This window comes from Seriola lalandi, unplaced genomic scaffold (assembly GCF_002814215.2).
Source record: "Seriola lalandi dorsalis isolate HSWRI2012SDOR001 ecotype SW California unplaced genomic scaffold, Sedor1 jcf7180002054253, whole genome shotgun sequence".
Taxonomy (NCBI): Eukaryota; Metazoa; Chordata; class Actinopteri; order Carangiformes; family Carangidae; genus Seriola; species Seriola lalandi.
In genome coordinates, this window is record NW_019524806.1 from 84433 (window position 1) to 111948 (window position 27516).

The 27516-nt window shown below is 41.3% G+C and overlaps 3 protein-coding genes across 3 annotated transcripts in view; 1 reads left to right on the top strand and 2 right to left on the bottom strand.

Annotated features, from left to right (window-relative positions):
- The window catches only part of tgm1l1 (transglutaminase 1 like 1), a 20261-nt gene extending 18688 nt beyond the window's left edge, over window positions 1-1573 (bottom strand). Inside the window, exon 1 of the mRNA XM_023404620.2 lies at window positions 1367-1573. The gene's annotated coding sequence lies outside the window, so the exon portion shown is untranslated. The remainder of the gene's footprint in view (window positions 1-1366) is intronic.
- An 8179-nt stretch (window positions 1574-9752) lies between these two features.
- nop9 (NOP9 nucleolar protein) lies at window positions 9753-18278 on the top strand. The gene is made up of 12 exons (XM_023404615.1): window positions 9753-9817; window positions 10420-10724; window positions 11484-11720; window positions 11834-12052; window positions 14016-14123; window positions 16300-16441; window positions 16575-16767; window positions 16862-17002; window positions 17196-17315; window positions 17492-17704; window positions 17807-17912; window positions 18047-18278. The coding sequence occupies exons 2-12, from the start codon at window positions 10499-10501 to the stop codon at window positions 18199-18201; spliced, it is 1860 nt and encodes a 619-aa protein (XP_023260383.1). The 5' UTR covers window positions 9753-9817; window positions 10420-10498; the 3' UTR covers window positions 18202-18278.
- Window positions 18279-24870: 6592 nt separating this feature from the next.
- The window catches only part of rem2 (RAS (RAD and GEM)-like GTP binding 2), a 29142-nt gene continuing 26496 nt past the window's right edge, over window positions 24871-27516 (bottom strand). The window contains exon 5 of the mRNA XM_023404616.2: window positions 24871-26259. Coding sequence (XP_023260384.1) covers window positions 25931-26259 — 329 coding nt within the window. The 3' untranslated portion in view covers window positions 24871-25930. The remainder of the gene's footprint in view (window positions 26260-27516) is intronic.

The following is a 27516-nucleotide window of genomic DNA, read 5'->3' on the forward strand; positions in this document are numbered from 1 at the left end:
AAAAAAAAAAAAGTTTCTCTGCCTGTTTCTACTCACTCCCAGACCATAATTGGACTAATGTTAGAGGTGATAAGATCACAAATACAAGTATAATGGGCCAAAAAATACAGGAAATATGACTTCTTTTCAAATACAACAACTGAACAAAACGCTTTTCTGGCTGTTTTGTTGGTAGTGTGTGTCTTCACAGGCTTTGAAAAAGCCAAGTTATCTCACTACTGCACCTTAGGTGGCCTAAAATTGGCCAATTAGTCATCCACTCAACCCCCTAAAACCATGAAAAGCCATTCCACAAGCCTAATTTTTTGGCAGCATTGCTCTTCCCTCACACTTTACTGCACAGACCTAAATGGATTTATAATACAGCCATCAGCCAAGCTTGAAATGAAGTGTTACTTCTTCATCTTTTTCTCGCTTTGCCTATCACTACCCCATGTGTCACTTCTTTCAAAATGCTGCATGGTGCCCTCTCCCTCTGCAGCTCTGCACTTCTCTTCAGTCAGTTTGTGTTGGCATGCCGGGATGGTTGGTATGCCCACTGGCCCCTGAGATAAGCGCTTTAAATTCTTGTCAGTTTCCAAACAATATCGGCTTTAAAGTGGCAGGGCTCGTTTTGTTTGGTGATTTTGGACCCATGTTTAAATTAATTAATTGATTAAATAAAAAAATAAATATATATTAAATATCATATTGAATACCCAGAATGTCCTTATATGCAGAAGAGAAACTTGAAAAGGTTTAAATCCTCTGCACTGCACATCTTTCAAGGTCTCTGAGGAAAGAAAAAGGATCAGCTGCAGCTGGTTGGCCACCGACCAACAAGGCTGAAGGCTTGAAAATACCTTCGCTAATTGACTGTGTGGGGTTTTTTTTTTTTTTGACTGAACATGGAAAAAATGTTTTAAAATGCAAGTGTAACAGAAAAGCAACATTTTGAAGTTTGAGAATGAAGAGGCCTCCTCTTTTTTAACAGCTGGAGACAAATCAGGTTATCAGTGATTAATTGGATTTTTGTTGCATTTGATAACAAAACTAAGTTCAGCAGGTTCAAGGCTAAACTTCAGTCAGAGCTGACGGACTCTGACATGAAGGAAGGATGCTCAAGTTCAATAAGGACAATAGCTGGTGAGTGGTCATTGTGATGTTTTGATATGTTCTGTCCTTTTTCGCCAACGTGTTCTGATGTGTGTCTGTCTGTGAGCCTCCCTCTCTGTGTGGAGGCCACTGCAACACCTCAGCTGTACCAGAGACTTTCTCTTGTGTAAAAGAAGAGACCGTTAGATCCTGCGCGCACCGCTTCATGTTTACACTTGGCTTTACGAGACGTGAGAAAAGAAATGATCAACGTGGAGTAGAAGTGACTTACTTGCTCTGTATCTGTGTGGGTTCTTCTTTGGATCGGCGGTAAACCTCTGCTTCGTCCTGAGTAACTCTCAATCAGCGTCTGAAAACTTTTGGAAACTTTTTTTTTTTACTTCACTCGCTCCGCTCTTGGATCAGAATACTTAATACGCACGTCCCGGATTGTATTTCACGGTACTTTGAGATGACACACACCCCTCCCACCCTGCCCCTCCCCGCGCTGCACGGCTCAAGTTCCTCACTCCCACCAGGATGTCCCGTTCCAATGAGCGCGCTGCGTAAAAAGAGCGCATGTAAGGGCAACACGACGAGGAGCACATACACATAGACCACGAGCTGGGGGGGGAGAAAGTTTGTTACGCAATGTTCAGCTTCAACTTTTCCAACGCAGAGAGAGGGAGTGGAAGCAGACAGATAGAGGAGGGCAGGACCATAAGTGAAGAATGCTTGCATATGGTGAGTCCCAATGTGATGACTCAATAAAGACAATAAGTCAATAACTTGATAAACAGCCAACACTTTACACCATCAACTCAAACTATCACGTCATAAACTAAACTGGATGGAAAAGATCACATAGCTGTAAATTCAGCCTATAAACAACCTATAAACTGTACAAGCAAAAATAGAAATACTTACTATCATTTCCTAACAGCTTGTGTATTTATGCTCCACACGTGAGGTGTAGTTGTGACCACTAAAATAACCCCAAACCATAATTTGACAACAAATTCTAGGTCAAACTTCCTCTAGAGGAAACCCCCAACTGTCAGTGTAACACAAGGTTTCTCCTGCCCTCTCACTTTCACTTCTCTTTTGTTGGTCAGCTGACAGAAAAAAACCCTCAGGGGCCGAACCCATTCTGACCTCTTATCCAGTTAAAACCCCATCCCAAGTTTAACCCTTCAGGTCACAAGTGGCAGACTCCAAATCCCACAGACTGTGTCTCATATTTAAAAGATGGCATTTGCACATAGTTGATTTCAGCCCAAACCACCTAGTCAGCAAAAAACAATTGATTATCAAATATTTATTCTTGGTAATTTGCCTCACGGACTCTATGTCGGTCTTCTCTCAGCGACTGTTCATGACTAAAGTGGAGCACCAACCTTGTGGTCTGGCAGGCGATCAACATGAAGTCATATCTGATCAGTGCCGATGATGAAACTTCGATTCGTATCTAAACCTGCCTTCCTCTGTCAATCACTGTTGAACGGTTATGTCAGCAGACATTACAGCAACAATGTAATAAAAGAAATTCCAGCTTTCGTTCGTAATATGTTTCCCATGTTCATCATCTTAGCACGCTAACATTGCTAATTGGCACTAAACACAAAGGGACAGCTGAGGCTGATGGGAATGTAATTTGTTTGTGCAGGTGTTTACGTCGGCCCTGAAACACACACAAACAGACAAAACACAAACAAATTCAGAAAACATCTTCATCAATTTGACAAAACGTGCTGCAAATACAGAAAGATCTTGCACATTGTTCATTGCTTTGTGACTTTTGAAGTTAAAAGCACTGAGCAACAAATGCGTCCCAGCCGGGTTCATTACTGTTTTATGTCCCTTGGAAACAACAATTTGATTGTGTTGTGTGTATTTGCAGCACATGTGTTGTCAAACGGATGAAGATGTTACATTGCATTTAGCTCTGAGGGCCACAGTAGGTATTTGTTCATTACAAATTGAAATTTTGACCCGACGATGGCACTAGATGAAAAGTCAGAGGATCAATTCATCCCGACAGGATCGTGAATGTTTGCACCAAATGTCATGACAATTCATCGAAAAATTATAAAAATGTTTCACTCTGAAACCAAAAATGTCATCCTTGTGGTAGAGGAAGTCATCTGGATACATCCTGTGTGGAACACAAATGTCGTCAGTTTTCAAGACAAGTTGTCAAGACATTTCATTGAATACATTGAAACTTTGACTTCATGGTGATGCTAGATGAAAAGACAGGGGACCACTGAAGTCTGTAGGCCTTATCCTCTGGGGACCACGAATGTCTGCATTGTTCAGTACAGCCGTTGACATATTTTAGTCTGGACCAAAGTGGTGGACCGACCAACACATTTCTATCCAGAGCCACACAGCCATAACACACACACACACATGGGTGCAGTCGAGCAATACAAAGATTAGAGCTGACTATATTTGTGCTGCATGTGTTGAGTCGTGCTGGGTGGCTATAAGATATTCAGCAGTCTGTCAATCTGACAGAAGAGGCTGTTGTTTGCTGTGGTGGTATTGGATTTAATAGTAGCTTATCTCCTGCCACAAAGCAGGGCGTCGGAGGTCAAACAGACTGGATCAGCGTCACAGAGAACGCGTTAAACAAGATAATTACTGTGGTATTAAACAAAATGAAACAGAAAACAGACAGTAAACACCATAGCAACAAGGACCCCACTAAAAGTATAATTAAGACATTGTTTTGTCACTGGTTAATTGGACTGTATTTAATTTGAAACTGACTAAGAGTGATTGTCAGCTTTGGTAATGTAATGACCTGATGGCCCTTTTTCCTGTCAGTCGTTTCTCTACATGTCATGACAGAAAAAGCACAGGAGTAACTACTAACAACTAACAAGAATGAATAAATCCCGTTCAGGTGTGCCAAATCCAGGGCTCTTCTGTTGTATCTGCTGGCTCACTGACATGGTCTACACCTCTGCTTTTTCTCCTACTACATCACAATGAAAAGGCCCTGCTTGGAAAAAAACCTAGAAAAAATGTAGAAAACCAATAGACGAAATGATTCATTATTTTGCTACAAAATCATAGTAAAAATGAGTTTTTATGAGAATTGAAGCTTAGAGACATACATTTGATTTGCATTTTGAAAAACGCAGACTGTTTTCCCGTCTTATTGCTGATCCTGCTCGCTTGACACCAGCGTGATAAATGACATGGACAACATTTGCAGCTTCTGCAGAGCGGTGGACGTGAGAGGAAACATAAAGGTGACTCGGGTTCGTTGAGTATCTAAGTATAACAGATGGGACTGGATCCCGGCTCTCACTGTTCGTGGGAAAAGGAACAGCCAGCAGCAGGCCAAAGGAAACTTCCTGACTGTGGGAGATGTAATAGAATTGGGGAGAACGCTACCCCCCATCTTATCTAAAAATTCACTCACAACGAGTGAAAAATACAATAACGGAACAAAATGCTGTCATTCACCGAGAGTAGAAATAATTGGTATGAGCATTGATTTTTCTCTGCAGACATACAGTGCTCATTGTCTGTGAGAATAGTTTTGGCATGTGCTGTAATGACATTCCTCCGTTAAACAATAATATCGTTCCTCTGTTACCCAAGAATCAAACAGGCGCACAGTAAACACAGCTGTGTTTTACATGATAATTTGTCAAATATTAGCCAGCTCATATTGTGCTAAAGGAATTTAGTTTGACATTTCAGACATGGGAATTGTGCTTATTCACTCTCTTGCAGAGAAGATCCATACTGGTCTCATATTTGGACACTTCATATCAAGCTACCAGCAGCCTCCAGTTAGCTTAGGTTAGCATAAAGACTGATAAAGGCAGAGGGAAACAGTTAGCCTGGCGTTGTTGAAAGGCAAAGATACCAGCAAAATTCACAAATTAACATTTGTGATTTGCATCTTGTTTGTTTTATCTATACAAATGTCATAGTGTAACAAATATAACTTGTAGTTTTACCAGACTATGTTTGTCTAGCTGTTTCTCCAAGTCTCCTGTCTTTGTGCCAAGGTAAGCTAATGGTCTCCTGCCTGCTGTGTCTATTTCCCAGCTAAAAATGGAAATCGCAGAGCTTAGCATAAAGACAAGAAGCGAGGGCAAACAGCAAAAAAAGAAAAAAGTCTGAAACCTATAAAACCAGACTTTAGTTTTTGTACAAATGCAAGAAACAAGATACAATGTGTTGCTTAGCGAACTTTGGACAGAGCCATTGTAGCTGTTTCCTGACCAACAGTCTCCAGTCTTAGAGTAAGCTACCGTCTCATGGTTGTATTGGTATTTGGAAGAAAGGCATGGAAGTGCTATCAATCTTCTTATCTAACTGTTGGCAAAAAAAAAAAAAAAAAGCAAATAAGCACATTTCCCAACTTCAGCTACTCCTCGAACACCAGGTTTACAGTCTGCAATTTAAGTATTAATGTAGATTTGTTTGTTATAAAGATATCGGAAAGTATTTGCATCATTGTTTTTCTTCCTCTTATGAGGAATGAAACCTCTAACCCTATTTCACATACATGGATTATATCCTCATACGCACAACTTCCATATGTGATGAAGAAACAATACCAACTTTATTGTTTCTAGAGAACTGTGTGCTCCCCTCAGTAGTGGGAATGATTTATTTACCGGTTATGCTCTGATTTAAATGATTCATCAAGGACTTTGCATGTTTAACAATGGTGTGATGAAATGTGTGTCTGCGTACGTCTGTGTGACACTGAAGCGTCTTAATCAGTTGCAGTGTTCATTCCCCGTTTGCAGCGCGGGGGCTGATTCATCCACTGCAGTTGCTGTGGAGATGAACACAAACAGACAAAGCCAACAGAAGCTCTGAAATGATTTATCTGTTGCTTTGCCTCTCTGCTCTCAGCCCCCTTCTCTCACATGTAAGGTTTATTCCTTCTTTGTGTAGGTCCACTGAAGGTGTTTTATGAACACATTTTAGACAGGAAATAATTTTCTCTCATGAATAATTTACCAAACAGCAGACCACAATTAATTTATTATAGGACTTTGCATATTTTTGTGTCCCACTGTAAATTCAAACCCAATCTTTTTGCTCTTTCCATCTATATTGTCTGTACAAGGGATTGTGGTTTCCTAACATGTATTGTTGCAGCTTCATTCGAGCACTCATTTTAAGTGTTGAACAAGACTAAGAGTCTACTGCAGCGCTACAGGCTGTACAGCTCTGTGAACAATGTTGCTTCGAGCTAATTGCTAGCATACTGAGGCTGTACTTTAATCATAAAACAAGTACAGACAAATGGAGATTTAACTTAATGATGGCGCTAGAAAAAAAAATTGAGGACTCGCTACAGTGATAACAATTCGTCTTGAGGGGAAATTAATATCTGTACCATATTTCCTGACAATCCATCCAATAGTTGTTGAAACATTTCACAGAAAACCCTAAATGTCAACCTAAAACGTGACGCTTGATGAAAAGTCAGTGAATCATAGCTTTGCAACCAGTTACTTCACACTGGAAGAAGTTGACCTACAGCAAAGTTACCATAGGGAGAAATCTAGTTTGGCTAACTAAAGCTGTTTAGAAAAACAGTAGTTAGAACTACTTTGTTAAATACAAAAATGTTCACAATTCATACATGAACCAAAAAATGAAATACCTCACTATTCATGGGAAGGTGCAGGAACTTCAGTTTGGTTTTGTTATCAATAATTGCTTGAATATGACCATGGTGATTCTTCCTCAGGCTTAGATTCAAGAGGTTAATCCATGATGATGTTTTAGCTGTGAGACTGAGAACACCCGCCCTTGGCTTTTGTACATGCACAACACAAAGATCAACTGTGCGCAGGTGACTGCCCGGTGAAGGCAATGCCTGGGCATGCCTTCACAGGGTCAGGGCTAGAGTTAGCGGGTTAGGGTCAAAATGAAAGAAAAAGGGGGCCAGGGCTGATCAAAGGCAGGTCAATCACAGTGGAGAGCAATGGTAAAATAAACTCCACGCAGATGAAACTCCATGGCAACCGACATCATAGTTTTTTAGATATTTCAGTCAGGATCAAAGCTGCAGATCAACCGACTGACAGACGACATTTCCACCCCTAAAGCCATAAACCACTTTAACCTCAATACAACTCATTAGTGGATGATGTTAAAGGAGTGTTTTCAAAGATTTCAGCTTAGACATTTCATTTTCCACTGCTCTTGCAATTTACCCGTGGAAAATGTTAGGTGTCCTGTGTTTCAGTTTTGATTACAAATGACAACATCTCAACTCGCCTCACCACTGAATCACTGAAGTACACACCCAAACATATACTGTAACCATGAGTCTGTCACTTTTTAGAGGAAGCACACTGATGTCATTATTGTCAGTGTCATTGTTTCACACGTCAAAAGTCAAGTCCCAGGTGTTAAACTTTAGGTTTTGAGTTTGAAACCAATTTAAAATCAAATGCTTTTTTTATATCATTATTTGGGTTCATTATAATTCAACATACGTTCTAGTGCAATTGCAGACAGAATTAGATGATGACACTGACCTCAACAATAATTGAAGAGCCTTCTCACTGATTTGGGTATCAAAGCTCTTAATTGCTGAAATGTATTTATTAACCATGAAACAAAGCATCTTGTTTTTATACAGTGAAGGTATCAATACAAGCTCCTATTGAATATATTCTCCCTTTTCTGCATCTCTTTCAGCCAATTAAAAGAAATCCTGCTCTAATTTTGACAGTCATTCATGAAAAATCTCATCCCAAGTGCTGCTGACCTTGTATTATGTGTAAAAATTGGAAATGATTGCAACAGGCACCCATCAAGGGAGGTATAAGAGGTGTCATATATCAAAAGCCCTGATGAAGTCACTGCTGTTTCATGCCTTAGGCTCTAATCCACACCTCGGATTTGTACTATCACCTGCAGTGAGGCTTTGGGTGAACATGGTGGTTAAATCCTTCTACCAGGAAAGTAACCATGCTGCCCCCTGGAGGTCACAACCAGCACAGTTGGTCCTGATGGGTCTAATGCTAAAGACTCTTCACCTGTGTGTGCTGTTTTTAGTAGCATTTATAAAGCTACCACTTTTTCATGTGGTCTTTATTTTTCAAATTTTACAAATAATTGTCATAGCTTGTTGATAAAATATCACACAGGTATTATTTTGAAAGGGCAACATTAGTATTAGTATTAGTATTAGTATAAGTCTTTTTTTAATTTCTCTTTAATCAGGGGAACTTACCCATTGTTTTTTTTGTTTGTTTGTTTGTTTATTTGATGTTGTTTTTATATATAATGATAAATAAATACAATTACAAACAAAAGGTGGGTTCATATTTTGTTTTAGTGTCTTATTTGATATTTTCAGTTGTTAAAAAGGGCAGAAGCTCAGGATCTAATGAAGTTTGGTGTCCAGTGTGAAGTTGTGTGGATTAACACAGGCACATTATGAGCAGCACTGCAAGAGGAAATTTGCAAAAGCCCTTTCTTCTCTGTGTCTTGGCTGGAATTTGACTCATGATCACATTATTTGCAAAATCCTGGCTACAGCTCTTCAGCCATTCCAGGTGAAACATGTGATGTTTCTCTACTTTTAACTTTGTATTTAATTGATTTATGACTGCGCTTACTGTTCAGGTAACCTAATGTCAGGGAAGCCTTCATACCCAAAGCCACAGATGGTTTAATTAGTAGCCCGGTTGACCTTTTGTAACACCTTAACAGATTTGCTTCATCCATCAATATTCATAATCTCATGTGTGCTTTGAGTGTAAAATAGCCCGTCAAAACACAACTTTTTTCAGCACAAGAATTTTGCTATGGATGCCGTATGTTGTGAGTGAAAATTAGATTTCACTTTGCGGCTATAGTGTAGGTGTTTTCTTCAGCAATAAAGCAAACTCAAGAAAATTCCTTGAAGTCAAAATGTAAAAACTAAATTAAATGACATCTTAACTCATTTGTACAGGCAATGTGCTGAAAGCAGCTTGACTTAAAAAGGTGCAGTCTCTTGTCTTGAGAATGGTCTGCAAGGCAAAAATCATTCTCTGCATTTTCTGAGGCTCCAAGAGGGAGGAATGTGTGGAAAACACATTGTTTCAGACAGCTGAGACCACTTTCTCATTCAAGTGAATGGGAAACTGGTCTCAGACTTCTCTCCCATTCATGTGAAGCTTGAATGTTTTAAAACTTGATTCAAGTCTTTTCCTTCAGGTAAATTTACACCAACAGGCAGTGATTAACACCAAATCATTTTTATATTATTATAGCAATTATAGCCATATTGATATTATCTAGGATCCGTGCATGAAGTATAATTCTGCAGAAGAATTCATTCATTCCATCATTGTTAAAAAACCTCGGTAATGTATAATTCTATGTCCTTTAACCTCCTAGGACCTGGCGTCCACATATGTGGACCTCACATTTTGGGTTCTCTAGACCACAATACTAACTTTTTCTCAACAAGGGCCTGGTGACCACATATGAGGATATTATACCGCCACTCAGTAATCGAAATTTAAAACTAATGTCCTCATATGTGGACATCATTTTTCTCAGGTTTCCAATCAGCCTAAATAGCAAAGAGAAATTAAAAATGCACGCCATGCAAGAGTTCGGGTCTTAGGAGTTTAAGTTGTAAATTTAATGCCAAAGCTATAAACCAACAACGAAGACGCGGCTCACAATTACGTCATCACTACGCGTCAGCCACACGCCGCGTCTGTCGGGTCTACACGTCCCACACGTGAGTCGAACAACATTGTATTTACTACCATAAACTCTGTTTGAATCAAGTGACATTATGCACGAATTAAGCTAAACATCTAATTTAAGTGTTCTTTAAAAACTTGTTGAAAACGGCGACTTGTTTCGATGAATATCGAGCTTGTTTCTGTCACAGGTCTCGTGTAGCGAGTTAGCATGGACGTCTGTCGGTCGACTCCTTTAGCCGAACTACTTTTGCAGAACATTAATTAATATATCACCGCGTATCGGCAACTATATTGACCTCATAAAACACGACGTATTGCTCTTGTTTACATTGAATTTGCGACCTGGCCTGTATATCAGTCCCCTCAGTCTTCGATCAAACCATCAGGTCTGGTAGATTGAAACATAAGAATCGATACTGAGATTCTCTTTACTTGCTTGTTAGTTTTAGTCTTCTGAAAAATATTGATCACAGAAGCAGCGTTTGCTATAATGTGATCTCATTCCTACAGACATGAAAAGACTTACCCCTACCAATTAATCATTTATTTAATTAGTGAATCAAGTGGATGTGAACTTTCGCACCAGATCGTTATGATAACTTCTCATTGTCCTGTCATTTGTTTCCTATTCCAGACAGAAGATTAAATCAAACTCCTTCTCTAACAAGACCAAGACATTGCACCGATCACCTGCATGCTGTAAGGTGAAAGCTATGTTGGCAAAAGGGGAGGAAAAAAAGCCACAGAAAGGAGGAGGAAAGAAGAGGAGACACCCCGGGGAGGATGGGGAAGGAGAAGAGAAAAAGAAGAGGGGAGGAGAAGATGGAGAGAAGGGTCAGAGAGACGGTGGCAAGAAGCGCCTGGATGCCCTGAGTGTGGGCTATTTCCGCAGAGTTGGGGAAAGACTCGGTGAAGGCTTTGAAGATAACGAGGAGAGAGGTGAGGATAATTGTTTTTCTGGAGATCTGAGGGAGCTGGAAGTTAATAAATGTAGGGAATTTACAGCAGATGGGCAAATTACATTACACTAGCACACCACCATATCAGAATCAAAATCAGTGCTTTAGGGCTGAATTGTAAATGGGAGGAAAATCTTTCTCTGTCTTCTGAAATCAGTCTTATAATATCTGACGAGATGTGGAAAATCTCCCTTGATAATTACTGAAATGATTTATTGATTATCAAAATAGTTGAAGGCTTGAACATTAGCCCGCTGGGTAACGCTGGCACATTCCCAATAATGTTGATTTATGTGCATTGTCCCTAAATAAATGAATGAAATGAAACTGAACTCTCTTTAGCTTTATTTCAAAAAGCCCTAGCTCTTACTGGATGTACAGTATATTAAGTTTGGCCAGATGACAGATTCATTTAGGAGCAAGTTTGAGTGTCTGAAAGTCTAAATAGTGCTTGAAGAAAAGTGCTTAAATGAGCTGTTGGAGTTGGATGTAACAATTGCTGGAGATCTTGAGTTATTAATGTCTTCCTGTTGTCATATTGCCCACATGCTGATATGACAATGTTCTGCGTATTGCAGCTTATTGCATCATTCTAGCCAAAATATAACAAGCAGGTCACACTGCCTCCCTCTGCCCAGCTCCATCACAGTTATATGTTTGACTCCAGACCCTTAACAAAATTTCTCATCTCTGTTGACACTTGTTGACTCTCTTGTATCGCTCTCATTGTCTCCCACAGAGATGTTTGTGGAGAATGTGCTCTCGGAAGTAAAAGGTAAAGCGACGTTGGTAGCGCTGGACCGGACAGGAAGCATCACCCTGCAGCGGCTGCTCCCACTGTCCAGTCTTGGGCAGGTGGGAGAGGTGCTGGCTGAACTAGGTGGAGAATCAGGCTCAGAGTTTAAGACGGTCTGTTGTGATCGGTGTGGGGGCCACGTGGTGGAGAGTGCAGTCAGACAGATGTCCAGATGGATGGGTAAGATTATATGTTTCAATCTCAGTGAATGACAACTCATCAAATTGGTGAAATCACACAAAACCACCAGTAAGGCCTCAGCCCTGTGTGTTTCTTTTCCATCTCTCTTTTAGAGTTATCACAGAAGGAGCCGTCTGCTACCACAGAAGAAGAAGGAGGAGAAGAAGAGGAGAGTTGTGGAGTGCTGGAGGCCGAGGTGTTGTCTTTAAGTCAGGTGGTCAGAGACAACAATGCAGAGTTCATCAAACATGTTCACGGCTCACACGTGGTCCGCACACTTCTACATGTGTTGGCAGGCTGTGTTGGACCCCCCCGCACTGAGTCCCGTCCAGGTACGCACACACACACACACACACTCAAACAAACTTCATGGCCTAACATAGCGGTTTTCAAAGTCTGTCACGAGGTGTGTTTCCATTAAACAGCTTAATGCGCAATTTGAAGTTGTGAAGCTAAAAAGGAGTAATGGAAATACGTGATAGTTTGAAAAAATGATCAAATGTCACAAAAAAATATGTACATTCACATGAAGTGGTTTTTTTAAGACTGTTCAACAAATCAATAGTCCACAAAATAAATTGAAATGGCTTCAAGTCGTGGCTCCTTCCATGTCATGCCCCAGGAAGCCAGATCCAACGGAGAGGCAGAGGAGAAATCCGCCGTCATGTTTCATTTTAATGACATCGCAAGAAGATAAAATCCAGCTTTGTTTTGACGACTTTTCTAAAAAAAATTGCGATGGAAACGTGGCTACTGTGAGCCCCCCTTACACAGGTCTAGACAACTGTGCCCCAACCCCCCCTCATTTTGAGCTTCAGTAATAAAAAAAAAAAAAAAAAAAGATTTTGTCACTGATTTTGGAACTACAGTTCCCATAATGCGTGCAAACGCGTGCATATGCAAACAGGAAGTACAATGTTGCTAAGAATTTAGGGATTTAGTGGATTTCTTGACGTTTATTCACGGCGGACATGGAGATAATGATATCATCAGAAAGTGGAGGTCACATTGAATCTAAAAACTGGTTTATCATGTCCACTCATTGAGCTCTTAATTAGGAACATCTGTCCACCTGCTTATTCATTCAATTATCCAATCAGCCAATCATGCGGCAGCAGTGCGATGCATGAATTCCTGCAGAGACACGTCAGGAGCTTCAGGTAACGTGATCTCAGTGACTTTGTCCTTTTGTTTTGGTGCCAGACGGGCTGGTGTGAGTATTTCTGAAACCGCTGATCTCCTGGGATTTTCACATACATCAGTCTCTGGAGTTTTAAAGAACCTGAACGGCCTCCGTGTGTGTGTGTGTGTGTGTGTGTGTGTGTGTGTGTGTGTGTGTGTGTGTGTGTGTGTGTGTGTGTCTCTGTCTCTGTGTGTGTGTGTCTCTGTCTCTGTGTGTGTGTGTCTCTGTCTCTGTGTGTGTCTCTGTCTCTGTGTGTGTGTGTCTCTGTCTCTGTGTGTGTGTGTCTCTGTGTGTGTGTCTGTGTGTGTGTGTGTCTCTGTCTCTGTGTGTGTGTGTCTCTGTCTCTGTGTGTGTGTGTCTCTGTGTGTGTGTGTGTGTCTCTGTGTGTGTGTGTGTGTGTCTCTGTGTGTGTCTCTGTGTGTGTGTCTCTGTGTGTGTGTGTGTGTGTGTCTCTGTGTGTGTGTGTCTCTGTGTGTGTGTGTGTCTGTCTGTCTGTCTGTCTGTCTGTCTGTCTGTCTGTCTGTCTGTCTGTCTGTCTGTCTGTCTATGTGTGTGTGTGTGTGTCTATGTGTGTGTCTCACAGCCGCCGCTGCTGCTCCAGCTGCTGACTGTGTTGATAAATGAGGCAAATCATTGGACCAGACAACAGTAACTAACTTTCAGTTGTTGTTAGAGCCCCGGCGTCTCCCTCTCACCTCATGTTGCATCTTTGCCACACATCTCTCCCTCCAACCTTCCCCTTTAATTCTCCCTTGGCAAGGCACGCTTCACCCCTGGCATAACACATGAAGCTTTTCATGTTGAATGTCCGTGGCCCCGCATCAGCCAGTGTCAGGCAACACTGGCACTGCTCGACAGTTTCTGACAGCTTCTCAGAAAAATGATTTCACCCATTCTGTGTTGTTCTTCACCTCAGTCTCCACTTCTCTTTTTATTTAAGAAAGACAGGAAGAAAATAAAGCTTGTGATAGTTGCCTTCGTCAGCAGGAGTTCTTTGAAGCTGACCCAGTGTGTCAGGACATTTACACCCTAAGGCATGTTCACTTTAAGCTTGTATTGATGCCATTTTTTCTCTTTTGATATTCTGGGTTGGTTTTTTTGTGTTTTTCCAGGTGTAAAAGAACGCAACGTTGCTCCCCAGCTGACAGACTTTGAGATCCCCACGTCATTTTGGTATGAGCTGAAAAGCCTCACGGAGACCTTGATGGAGAACGTTAATCGTGAGTCATCTTTTATCAAACCCCGGCATTGTATCCTTTTGCTAGTTGTTCCCTGAACAAAGGAGACTTGTCTGTGTTAAAACTGCAAAACAAAGGGAACTATCTGTATTTCTTTTCTCTATTCATATCTAATTTGGGGTGTCAACAGGAAGTGGGCACGGTGTGTAAATAGGCTTAAACAGCTGCTGTTCTTTCTTAAATTGATATTGCCTTTTATAGATTTCATTTCATTTTTTAAAAAGGGTCTTCACAGACACGGTCAGCAGTGCCGTCTCCCCTCGCTTGTTCTCTGCCATGTGCGGGAACATAACCATTTCTTGGAATCAGAGAAACATTTCAGCCTTTTCAATGCAAGTGCGGACTCTGAGGCGAGTCAGTGGGAAGTGCTCAAGGGCAACTGTTTTGAATAGAAAGTTGACTAGCATGTGTTGAGTCTACATGACGAATCCAACCTTGAAGAATTAATATGGCAGCACGGTGAATGGTCTATAGGGCAAATGCGCAAAGTGCAAGGAAACCTGAAGTGGTTCCTAACAGAGCTGCCTCACAGAGAGTGAAGGACACGGTTTTGTTGAGGTCTGTCAAGTTATGGAAACAAAAGAGAGACACACAGCGTCTGGATAACTGAAGAGAGAGACAACACACTGTTTCTGCATCAGTCCCCTCCACGCATCACTCAGGGAGCAGATTTAAACTATAGGTTTAAGGTGACCCATGAGTCTGACATGGTGTCATTTAAAAATGATATAATAATAAAAAGACAGTCTGCAGTAAATATCAGAACGCGTCAAAAATTTAGGATCAAGTTAGAGATTCTAGAAGAATAAATAAAGTGAGTTGTGTAACATAAAGTTGAGGTTATGTAAGTAATATAAGGCTTAGCTGCAGTTATACATCTTTACGGTTCATTAACATAGATAAATAGATAGATAAACTTTACTGTCATTCAAGCTAAACACCAAACGGTGCATGTTGAACAAAAAATTTGTTTCATTGGCTTATAATAGTAAAAACTATAATACAACTACACTGCAACAAAGAATATATTGTTATATATTTTACATTATATTTCACATGATAGTATTTGTGTAAGGAAAAGAATACTGTTTCACATTGAAGTCACTGTAGTTATCAGGATATGCCTGCAGATCTGTAAGCGACGGGACTCACTGACTTCCAGTTTCCTGTCGTCTGAACCCATTCATGAAGCGCAGAAGGATTTTTTTCCTATCGGAGCAGAAACATAAATGATCGTGGGAAGTAAAGAACCTTCCTGATCAGAAATCCTCCAGATAGGGTTATGTATCATTTCCCACACGTGGATTAGTGTTTCCTCCTCTCTACGTCTCCAGCTCCAGCGCCGTCTTTAAGCGTGGCGTTATAAAGTCTGGAGGTGCTTCAGTGTACTGTATTGATGATTTTTGTGAACTGTGATGTTTGAACTGTATCATCCTTGTGTGTGTGCCTCCTGTAATACGTGCTTTAAGCTTTGTAAAATGTTGGCTGTCTCCTGCTCTAAAAATGGGGTTGGAGGTTAGTTCGGGTTAATCCCTTTATCCCAAATCTTCTTCAGTGATATTGGAGAGCTGCACTTCTGCAGTAACGCAGAATAAAACGCGGATACTTCATGACCCTTCCCATAATTGGAGGGTGTTTTCTGCCTTCTGTGGCCCTGAATCATTTTTAAACACTGGTTTCACTATACTATAATTCTGCATGTAATGCCATCGTTCCTGTCTGTGCAGATTCAATTCTACCAGCAAAAAGATTTTATCTGTATATCACCATAGAGATCCTCATGCAGCCACTCACCCGTTGGTAAACAGGGATTTTACTGTATTCTAAACTGCAAATAAAAAAAGAAAAAGGATGAGAATTTTTGCTGTTTCTTTCCATATTCCGTGAAGACATGATAACACAGGGTGAGAGGAGACACTTATGGGTAAAGAGATAAGCAAGCAAGTAAAAAAAAAAGGCATGAGCTTCTACACTGAGCCAGATGATTTAAATTATTTTTAAAAAACCTGCTTTGCATGTGTTTCATCAGGAAGGAGAATGTGTTTTTTTGAAGAACACTGGATGTAAATATACCCGTACCTTGCCACAGGGCTCCTTTTTTAAATTGGCAGAAAGTTTGAGTATTTTTCCTCTCCCTCCTTGTCTCCGTCGTCTCTAGTAAGTGTGACAGACGCCGTTGCCAGTGCAGTGTTTCAGACCATGTTGACCGTGTGTCACCGAAAACGGCCCAAGCTCTGCAAACAGCTCCTCGGGCGCGTCATGGAGTACCTGACGAGCCGCAGTGCTGCTCCAGGAGTGAGGTGAGAGCCGAGTGTTGAATTCTACTTCATTGTAATTGATTTTATTTTATTTTTTTTTCAAAGATGTAACTGTTAACGGGAAATGTTGTTGTTGTTGTTGTTGTTGTTGTTTTTGTTGTTGTTTTCCCTGTAGTCCACTCCTGGTGTTTCTGAAGGATCAGGCCTCTAGCCGCCTCATCGAGACGATCATACAGCTATCCCACAAGTCCCTTCTCCGTGATCTCTACAAAAACCATCTCAAGGGTCAGCTGGTCGAACTGGCCCTCCATCCAATCGCCAACTTCCCCATACAGAGGCTGACGGCGGCCTCTGCCAAATGCAAAGTGGTAGGTCGTACCATCTGGCGGCGCAGATGGAGAGTGATGAATTTACTACTGGGATAACTGAATTTACCTCTATGGCCCGTTTGTTTCTCTGTAGTTCCCGAGGTTGTTTGATGAGCTGGTCCAAGGAGTGGAGGCCATCTTAGCCGCAGGCCACATGGGGGTGATCGTCCAGCTGGCGGAGAGCTGTGCAGAAAGTGAAGAGAGACAGGACGAGCTGATGCAGTGTCTCCTGCGTGTAAGCCTCAAGGAGTGTTTGTTGTTGTTATATAGGTCCATATGGGTCTTGAATCAATATAACAATACCCTTGTTTCTATTTATTCCTCCTTCTTTATGAGTGGGATGACTGAAACTCCATAACCACACTATAAACGACTACTTCTTGTTTGATTTATTGATAATGGATTCATTGATGTGTTTTGGCTTCCAGGCGTTTCACTGCGCTGAGCCCGGCTCGCGACACGTCAGCTGCCTCCCTCTCTTCATGTCCCTGCTCACCTACGAGGTGTACTACCACTGTGACACAGCAGAGGGCAGCACGCAGACAGAGGTAAACAGCTGAGAGGAGTCAAATCAAATCGTCTCTGGGTTGATTTCGACTGATTTAGTAGCGAAAAGCAGCAGCACAAAGTCCTTTGAATACCAGTGAATCCCCCAGTGTATCGGTGTTGAATAGATGTTGCAGGTGCAGGGAGGTAAGGTTGTGGTTTTCTCGATCATTTCTAGGTCCCACTGTCCTCCATCTGTTACCATGGCTCCCGGCTTGTTCAAGCGCTGGCCCGGTTCAAGGAGCGCTCGCACCTCCTCAGCAGCCTGCGCACTCTGAACCCTGCTGACCTCCTGAAGCTGGCCTCTGACCCCGCGGGCAGCCACGTCCTCCAGGCCCTCATCACCACATCGAGCGACAAGGGCAGGGGCAAGATCCTCAAGAGAATGGAGGTACGAGTACAGGAGCGTCGACGGCTCATTAGAAGTGAAACGATTAATCGATGAGGTGATCTTTGGGTTTTGGATCTTATATCTTACCATTTGTCCTCCCAGGGTCTGTATGTCCAAATGGCCTGCTCCAGGTTGGGCAGTCGGGTGCTAGAAGCCATATGGAACAGTGCATCAGTCAGTCAGAGGCAAAGCATCGCACAGGAACTAGGTAAAACTAACAGGGACTTTAAATAACTTTTATATGGAATTACACATTTCATGCGACCCAGTGGCCGAGTGGTTAGGGAAATATCATCATCATCAAAGGTTTTAATTTGTTTCCTCTCCCATCTCCCCTTTCAGTTCCAAGTGAAAGCCAGCTGAGGTCCGACCAGTTCGCTCGTCACGTCTGGGCCAAGTTCGCCCTCTCCCACTTTGTGCACAGACGAGCGCATTGGCAGGAAATACAGACCGGCGAGTCCAAGAAGCGGAAGCTTTTCAGTGACATTCTCGATTAGGAAGTGCATATTTGTATCATCTTTTATTGTTATTTGATATATATTTTGACAAAAATTCAAATAGAAAATTGTCCTTATTTGTGTTGTCTTTTAGCTTTTTAATTAGAGTGTGGGGCTGAAGGGACGTCGGCACTGTCAGTCAGGACAAACCACTCTGGTGTTATTAGGTTATGTGGCCTGTAGGGGACGCTGGTGCAGCATTGATTCTTCGGGTCTTGTTTTCCCCATGTTCTCAAATGAATAGAGCAGCTCAAGCTCAAATGTGTGAACATAGAGTCACTTAGAAAACTGTCTGAAACTGACACAGACACACAGCTGACACGACTAATCTTCTTTTAGTTTGTTTTTTTACAATTAGAATCTCAGCACGACTCTCAATATAATACAGTATATATATATATATATACATATACATACACACACTGCATGTTGTATATAAAAAAGAGGGTTTGGTACATTTCAGACATTTGGGGAAAAACAGATGAAAATTATCAGACAACCCTTGAAGCTATAGTGGATTGTTGAGTTCCTCTGAATCTAGTGTTTCCTTGTAACTCCTTCACGGAAGCACAAACAAATTCAGGCTGTTTTAAATCGATCTGTGCCTCAGCAGTGAGCTGCTTTTGTCGCAGGTCTGTTGGAGACACATTTACTAAGTCACAGAGGAGAACATTGATTAGAAAATTGGTTTTAAGGAGGAGGACCTTTATCCTGGCAGATGCTTCTCAGTGGAGAGGAAGCACAGGGGCCGAGGAGCCACGCTGCAAGACGGCACGTGTTGTCTGTGTGGGAACAGCAACAAAGAGCATCATACCTCTAGGTAATAAATACAGTCAGCACGCAGATCTCAATACTGTACTGACAGTGTCCCTATGTGATCACCTCATAATATACAACCAGGGGTTCGTTTCTAGTGCGTTTTTACATCTTTGAAGCGTATTTTAACAAAGACATTCATTCCTAAGATCATGGGAATTAGTGTCAACATGTGAGGCACAAAAACATAATGATTTAATTAATAGTAATTCAGTCCAACACAGTCCTATAATGAATGCTAGTTGAGCTTGAAAGCGTTCACACTGTCAGAGTTGTCTGAAGGTGTGGAAAAGACAGATATGTTTATTCAACATTATGGTAATTTTGAGGCTGTAGGTTTGATTGATTTATATTATGACATTTTTCTGATATTGGCAACGCTTCTTTTAATATACATCTAATATACACAACACCAAAATACGGATGTCGCATAGAATTACATCAACACAGTCATATAGATGGATAGAATAGAAATATATTTCGTATTGCGCTGCATTACATCAGTGAGGCGTCTCTATTTTCAGTCGGTGTACAGAATGTAAAGTAATGAGAACCACCCTTCACTGAAGCATGTCTGGACCTAGAGACCAATTTTAAAAAGAGCTTGGCACTGAGGAGGATTTAAAGGATCAGTTCACCCAAATCTGTTAAAAAAACAAAACACATTTTTCCACATTCCTCTGGCATCAGATAGTTTCATTTGGCTTTATGTGGGGAGGTTTTGATATGCCACATGAATACAAGTGAGGTGCATTAAATTTTGTTTGTGACGTTGATATCATAATGAGGGTGCCTGACCGTTCCTCTTGCAGAATATAAAGCCGAACTGTCGGCTATGTTCATAAGATATTTCATAGTCTGAGTATATGCACACGCCCATGAAGATGTAATGGGTCCACTATAGGACACAGCCAGCCACCTCAGCCATTGGATGCGGAGCCTGATTTTGACAGTGGCCTCACTAACCCACGGCCGAGCCATGATGGTCTCATCCCTCAGTTATAGTGCGTCTTGCACAAACACTACTGATGCAGAACGTGTGGTCGTGCAGGTGACTAGGGAGAAAGCTCAGTTTAAATGTACCCTGTAGTCGAATCTGTATTTGAATCAATAGTTAGAGATGCTTAACTTAGCATAAAGATTCAAAGCAGTGGGAAACAGATAATCTGGCTCTGTTGAAAGCTAACAAAATACACCCAGCAGCACCTCTGAAGCTCATTAATGAACACATTTTATCTAATTTGTTTAATGCACATAAAAACGTATAAAAGGAGCATTGCTCCATTGTTTTATGGGGTTATGTGATGGACTGAATCTAGGCTGGGAACAATAACCACCCGTTGCCTGTGATACAGTTGCTATTGATGGTTGCTTGGCAACCTCACGGTGACATTTCTAGGTCTCTGTCTGAAATCACACCCTTATTCACCTATTCTCTAGTATCTCTACTTCCTATTTTGTGCCACAGACATCCAATAATTTCCCTATAGTGAGTAGTAAATTGAGATTTTGGACATGAGTTTGAATCACTATCATTTTGTTTAATCTCTGACAGATTTACAGACTGTAATAGTTGCATATATACAATGCATTGCATGTACATTGCATGAATGCTGCTTTTTTTCCATTGCACAGATTTCAGGATTTGTATTTTAAATGCAGTGCACTATACAGTAAAGGGAGTGACTATGGACAAGGTCCAGCAAATCACTGCTCTCAGCTCAGAAATAGTTTCACAAAAGAAAAATTACTGTAAAACTACAACTTCTCACTTTTAAACAACTTTCTGAACAGACAAGACAACAGACAACATATAGCATGTTCATTTTGGAACTATGTCCCTCTGCTTTCAGTCTTTGTGCTAAGCTAAGCTAGCATCTCCTGGTTCCAGCTTCATATTTACCAGACAGAAGTGAGAGCATATGGATCCACTCATCCGACTCTCCGCAAAGAAAGAAAATGAGTTTAGCAAAATGTCACATAGTTCTTCTGAAGAATGTGGTTTTATGAGTTTTAGCTACTTCAGTCATGTTCAATCATTATCCAAGATATTCCCCATTACAAGGTTGAGATCAATACTAATCTCATGACGGCATCTAGTTATAGTCTTGCAATATTTTGCAGAACATATGGCTTTGCTGTCACCTTTTGACCTGCTATTAATCCACATTACTGGAAATGTGGGGAGCATTGCATGAGGCATTAAGCCCATAATGAGGCTGATTTGTGCCCTCCTCTTCAGCCCACTATTACAGTCACTTGGCCTGATGGTCGCTCCTGCTTTGACAAACCAGTACTAATTACATGTGCTTCATTCTGAGCGTGACGTTCAAGCGAGACTGGTCTGGTTCATTCTCGCTCCCTTTTGTTGTTTTGTTATTATAGCTCTGTGCATGTATAATCGGCTCTGTGCGCTCGGGAGACAAAGCAGAGGAACAATGACCTTTGGTGTACAGAGCCATTGCTGCTTGAAAACAAATCACATGGATTCCCCAGGGATTCAGCAACGCTCCCTTCAGTGCCACTCAATGTCTGTCCGCACTAGTGCACGGCCATCACTGCAGCCTCCACATGCACTAGTCTATCCCCAGTTACACTTCACAGACCATTTCCAATATTAACCTCCCAGCTAACATGCCTACACCCACACCTCAGGAAAATATGCATCTCATTAGATATGCACAGCGCTCACTGAAAATAGTCTTTCTTTGATACAAAGTGAGGAGTAAGTTCGACAGGCTTTCACTGACGCACAGTAGGTGGTTTTTTCGTCTTTCAGGCTGCCTCTGTCTTCCCTACTCTTGAGAAGTATTCTTTTGCCCGAAAATCACAGGAAATGCCCACAGAGTGAGTCAGCGACAGAAAGACGGAGAGAGGGAGGATTTCTGTCACGATTCGTGAGACTGATAGGGTGTCACGAAAAGAAATTGTATCATATTGTCCTCATTTCCCTTTCTATTTCCTGCGGGCTTCTGTGTGGCTGTCATATGTATGCTATTATCTGACAGCTATCTGACCTGTTTAAGTGTGATAAAATCCTTTTTGTGTCAGTTTCAATTCTGTGAGTCATATTGTATAAAATCCAGCCTGCCTCAATCGGAGGAGTTCACCTTATCTCTGTGCTTATAACAATCTGTCTCCTATTCACCTACTGGCGTAAAAAAAAAGTAAACACAAACAAAAAACCTCCTCTTTCTGCAAATCAACATAAATATAGGACATATGAGATGCCAAAGGACTCTAGGACTCATTGTCTCCTTGACAACCGTCTCCAAGCAACCATTACTCCTCAAAGCATTTCTCCAGCCCCATCTCTCTCTGACTCCCTCTCTCCCTCTCTCTCTCTCTCTCCCTCTTCAACCCCTCTGTCTCTTTGCCAGTTTGCCGTCCTCTCAAGAGTCCTCCCATCCTATCCACTCCAAACAGTCACTGTACCAGCATCAGAACCCTGGAAATTGCAGCCATCTGATGTGCTCTCATGTGATTGGCTGTAGGGTACAGTGTTCCCGCTTCTTAACCCGAGGCGCTTCACTACACCTGCCAAGACTAGGGTGGAGCTGACAGAGATGTTTTCATAGTTTCTTTGCAATTAACGAACTAAAATGCTTTTGCGGTGCATCAAACTACCTGCTTAGTGATTAGAAATCAAATCCCAATCCCTAGTAGATCATTAGCTGTGGTACTCGATGTTAAGATATTATCAACCATGTTGACCACGTTGTTGAAAGTAGACAATAGGTCAAAAAAACACTGGCTTTTATTTTTTTCTGAATCTACTTTATCCAAAAGTGTTTTATGGACTGTCAATTCATAAATTATCTGTGTAACTTTATTTATGGCCTCTGGAGTTTTTCATCTGTAGTTAATCTCCTATTTGCATACAGTTGCTTGATTGATTATGTTGTAAGGCAAGATCACCTAAATTACAAAGAAACATTTTCTCACTTCTAGTCGTATTTAGCCGGTCGGTTTGAAGATACCATTTTTTGACATATCTATCCCAATACACTGGAGGTAAATATAATTACATCTGTGGTTGGAATTGGACTTTTTTACATTTAAAAGACTCACTTTTCAGTGACAATGTACTTTACTGTCAAAACACAGAGCACACTATGAACAATTTCCCCTGGAAATACTTTCCACTGAAGACGTGTATGAGTATGAAAAATGTTCACAGCGTGGTTCTTAAACTCTTTCTATTATGCCCCCCTTTAGGGAGGCCACCAATTCACTCTCCCTGATGCATAAACTCATAACATCCTGAACCGTGGAACAATTTGGGGGAAACTAGTGACAAAAGGACCCAAGTTGAATTGAATTATAGTTTTTACAGACAGAAAACACAATAAGGGACTCCTGCTATTTTGACAGTGAACTCGAAACTCAACAGCAAGATAACCTTAAGAGCCTGCCAGCATCAGAGCACACTTTTGACTTGTCACACCAGGAAAAGCACAAGAGGAACTAAAAACATTAACATGTCTCAGTTCCAGGAGTTACTGCAATACAAAACACCAATTAATAATGATATTAGTCACATCTGTGTTAGACGAGTCACAATGTCTGCTGTGAAAAAGGTCCATTCAACTTTAGTTTTCCCTCCTGGCCCGCCACTATGGGAACCACTGATCCAAAGTAACAAGCGCACCAATTCTGGAAAGAGAGGTGGTTTTTCTATTTTTCAATGGTGTGGGCACCAGAAATGAAATGTCCTTTGTATTGGGATGATAGCAGAAATCTCAGATCCTGGCCAAACGATATGAATGGTTAGATACCATTAGAGTTATAATATATGTAATTTAGATGAGCCAACTATTTAAAGTCTTAGTGTAGTGCAGTGGCTCCCAACCAGTATGTACTTGTACCACTTAGCGGATACTTCTGCATTTTTCAGAGGGTATAAGGACAAGTTGTGGTGTAGCTCAATTACTTTGGAAATAGGTGAAATTACAATTTCATTTAAAAATACATTCACATATTGAGTCAGCTTTAACACTGAACTATCTGTTGTGACAGAGTGCATAAAAACTATTTAGCAAGCGAGCAGAGAAGTTAAAATATAATAATAAAAAGTTGAAGTAGTTAGCTTAAAGTAGACATTTGAAATAGCGCAAAGTCACAGATAAAAGGATGAAATTGTTAGCTAAACGTTGACGCAGTTAGCTAAAAGTAATTGATGAACAATTTTAAACCGCAAGCTCAAAATGACTGACCAAAGGTTGAAACAGTTAGCTAAATGTGGTGGATAAACAGTTGTAATAGGAAGTTAAAAGTCGTCCATACGATGTAGCTTCTACTACTCCAAGTGGAACTACGAACTTGAGCAAACCATCCTAAATACTGACAGTTCAAATGTACAATTAACAGTTTTAAACACCGTCCAGTTTAAAATCAGTTTAAATGAACATATTTGGAACAAGCCAGTTGGTGTTGATTAAGTTTTTCAGTATAAGACAAAAAAGGTTGAGAACCACAGCCATTAGAGGACTAAAGCATTTTGGTTTTTATATTGTCATCATTAAAAAGCTAACTTGATGCATCTCTCAAAAAGCATGTGTTCTGATCTTGAAGTTCATATTGCTTGGTCTTGGTTCATATTCTTCCCTGATGCAGTCTATTTTTGACCTGAGATTTTGTTACAGCCACAAAGTGTTGACGTCGCATGATTTTACTGCGTAGTCCTAAATAGAACAACTGTCCTGAGAGGATGACTCGCAGTCTGTCTAGAGGCCATGTGACTCATCTGATGACCTGTCACGGCATCCCTCAACCTCGTGAACACTGTAATGAAACATTCATTTTATAATGTTGGTGAGAAAAAGAAAAAATAAAAATAGGACAAGACACTCATTCAGGATGTCAAACAAAAATTTTATTCTCAGTGGAAAGATGACAGTGTTTAGTAGACGGTGACAAACGAGTGAGCATGTGTAAGTGACGCCGCCACGCTTGACGAGATATCCAAGCAACGTTTCCAGAACGTTCTCTTTTGGGTCACCTGTGTGGCCAGCCCCCACAGAATTCAGTCTCCACACACACGGTTAATGCCAGAGGTTAAAAAGAGAAAAATGAAAACATCAAACAGCCACAGGTAGATTTTAGGTTTTCTCTTGTTTGTCCTCCTGTGCTTCAAGAACACCCCAGTGTTCTGTGACTCAGCTTCAACTGGAGAAAAGTTCAGTCCGGTCATCCTTGTTAACGTCTCCTTCTTTATAGGAGTTTTGACCTTTTTTCTTTCGCTCCACATCCTACGGTAAAGGGTTCTTTGTGCTGATCACTGGTGATGCATTCAGCGGAAATATGGCTTGGGCGCCGATGTCTTTAGCTTTGTATAAAAGTCACAGATGAATATATATGCCATTGGTGGTATCAAACACTTCTTTAAATCAGTACGGGAAACAAAAGGTGGATGCAGTTTGAAGGTTGTGGCTAGTAAATAAAGGGTCATGCCTTTGATGGCATTGCTAGAGACACTAGCTAGATTGTGCATTAGCTATTGGCCACTGAGGTACGGTAAATCCAGTATCATGTAATTGTAAAACCTACAGGGTCATGTCTTATATCGTCTACTCTGCATGCTATAAAACAAGGTCTACAATAGGTTTACATTAGATTGCTATCAGTCTCTATATAATCAGTGCGTGCTACTTGATTATGTGTTTACTTGTGACCCCCCGCCCCCTTTCTCCACCCTTGACCTTTATCTGCCATTGCTAAATTTGTATCCTTTTTACCCCTCTAATTTTCTCACTCACCTAGACCCTCCATTTAATCATCTGCTCCTCCCTACTATCTTCCATTTGACCTCTTCGCCTCCTCCATCTTTCACCCCTCCTTCATATCTTTCCATCCAGTGTGTTTGTACATGTGTGGGAGTGTGTCTCTTTGCTTGCGTGTACGCATGTGTGTGTCACAGTGCACTGAGGTCGTGGCAGGAGCGAGACTTCTGGCGGAGGATCTTGCTACCCCGGTGACGGCTCATCTCCCGGTAGCGTCCCCTATCCCGGTCCCGGTCTCGGCCGTACGAGCGCGGTACCAGCCCCGCCAAGAAGCGTTTGGCCCGGCTGGTCAGGCTCTCCCTGCGACCTGACCCGGGGTCCCCGTCGGTCCAGCCGGGACCCACACAGTCGCCCCTTGCGGTCCGAACCGCCGCTTCCAGCAGCTCGTTGGTGCCGTGGTCCAGGGAGGCTGAGAGCTCCAGGTAGAGGCAGTCAAACATCATGGCGCTGGATTGGGCCTCTGGTGAGAGAGAGAGAGAGAGAGAGAGAAGATAGATTTTAGAAACGTGTCTAGATTGTGCTCATTTTAAATAATTGAGGATTCATAAACTGGCAGCTGCAAATGGCAATTAGAAGCAGCAGTTTGAAATGTAAGGACATTAGATCCTGAAGCCAGTAAACCATCCGCAGCATGGTAACGACCCAGCTGGTATGTGATGTGCATCACCACAAGTTAATATCTCTGCATCAACAGCTCACTTGCGGCTATTTGGGAGACTCAGTTAGACTTTTAAGTGGTAGTTTGTTACTTGTTACGCACCAAATTGAGACAAATAGAGTCTCTCACTTTGGAGGGATGTGACACTCCTCTCTGTTTAGTGCGCTTCCTAAATCTTGCCTGATAACAAGGACAGTGAAAGAGAAATATGCACAGTCCTTTTCTATAACGCTGATGTATTACAGTGGATACTACTACACAATAGGCCTTTATGCTTCCAAGCTAAAAAATTACCATAATTTGTTTAAATACTCAGTGTTTTTCTTCCTTTCGACCGCACATTATTTATCAGTGGATGCAGTTTGCTCAGTTGTCATGGAGATGGATTAGTTGGCATATGGCATATGACATATGAAAGCTCTTGAAAAAGCCAGTAAGTGGATCTTGAGTTTTGATTTTTTTATTTTGGGAATTATTTGTTTTATCGAATCAGTCATTTCACTGAACAATTTACAGGACAAAAAGTATCTCTGTGGTTTGATACGACCATATAAGTCAAGGTCCTCCCACTAGCTTTTTCCAGAGCTTTCATATCTCATGATGGAACTGATGAGGACCATATGATACAGTTGAAAGTTCGGGGAAAAGTATGTACAGTAAATGGACCTTGAGATGCGATTGTTTTGTCAAACTACTATTGCAAATGAAGTCACAAAGCAAGGAATGGTTAAAATGAGAACTTTTCAGCAGAGATATTACCAAGTGCTTGTGCTGCCATTTTAAAATCTGAATTTGTTTCATACCAGTTTTCATTTGCTTTTCAACATCACATTTAAAAATCTTTTATTTCGTTAAACTAATTAGCCTTCATCATATTGTATTGTTTGTAAAATTAACATCCTTTTGAGAATCTGTCTCGTTAACAGTTATAAATGAAAAGACGGAGCCAGACAGACGGTGGTGGCAGGATGGGGTTAACGTTGCCACGAGCTGAGTTGTGTAAGCTCAAATCTCTTGGCTGCAGCTCAAATGGGAAAACGTTTTCTATCTCAATGTGAC

Excerpts from the sequence above, each read along its gene's own strand:
- nop9 (XM_023404615.1), top strand. The coding sequence starts at position 10,499 with ATGTTGGCAAAAGGGGAGGAAAAAAAGCCACAGAAAGGAGGAGGAAAG. Across the intron at positions 10,725-11,483 it reads TGAAGATAACGAGGAGAGAG|AGATGTTTGTGGAGAATGTG; the intron begins GTGAGGATAATT and ends TGTCTCCCACAG. Across the intron at positions 16,442-16,574 it reads AGTGCTGCTCCAGGAGTGAG|TCCACTCCTGGTGTTTCTGA; the intron begins GTGAGAGCCGAG and ends TTTTCCCTGTAG.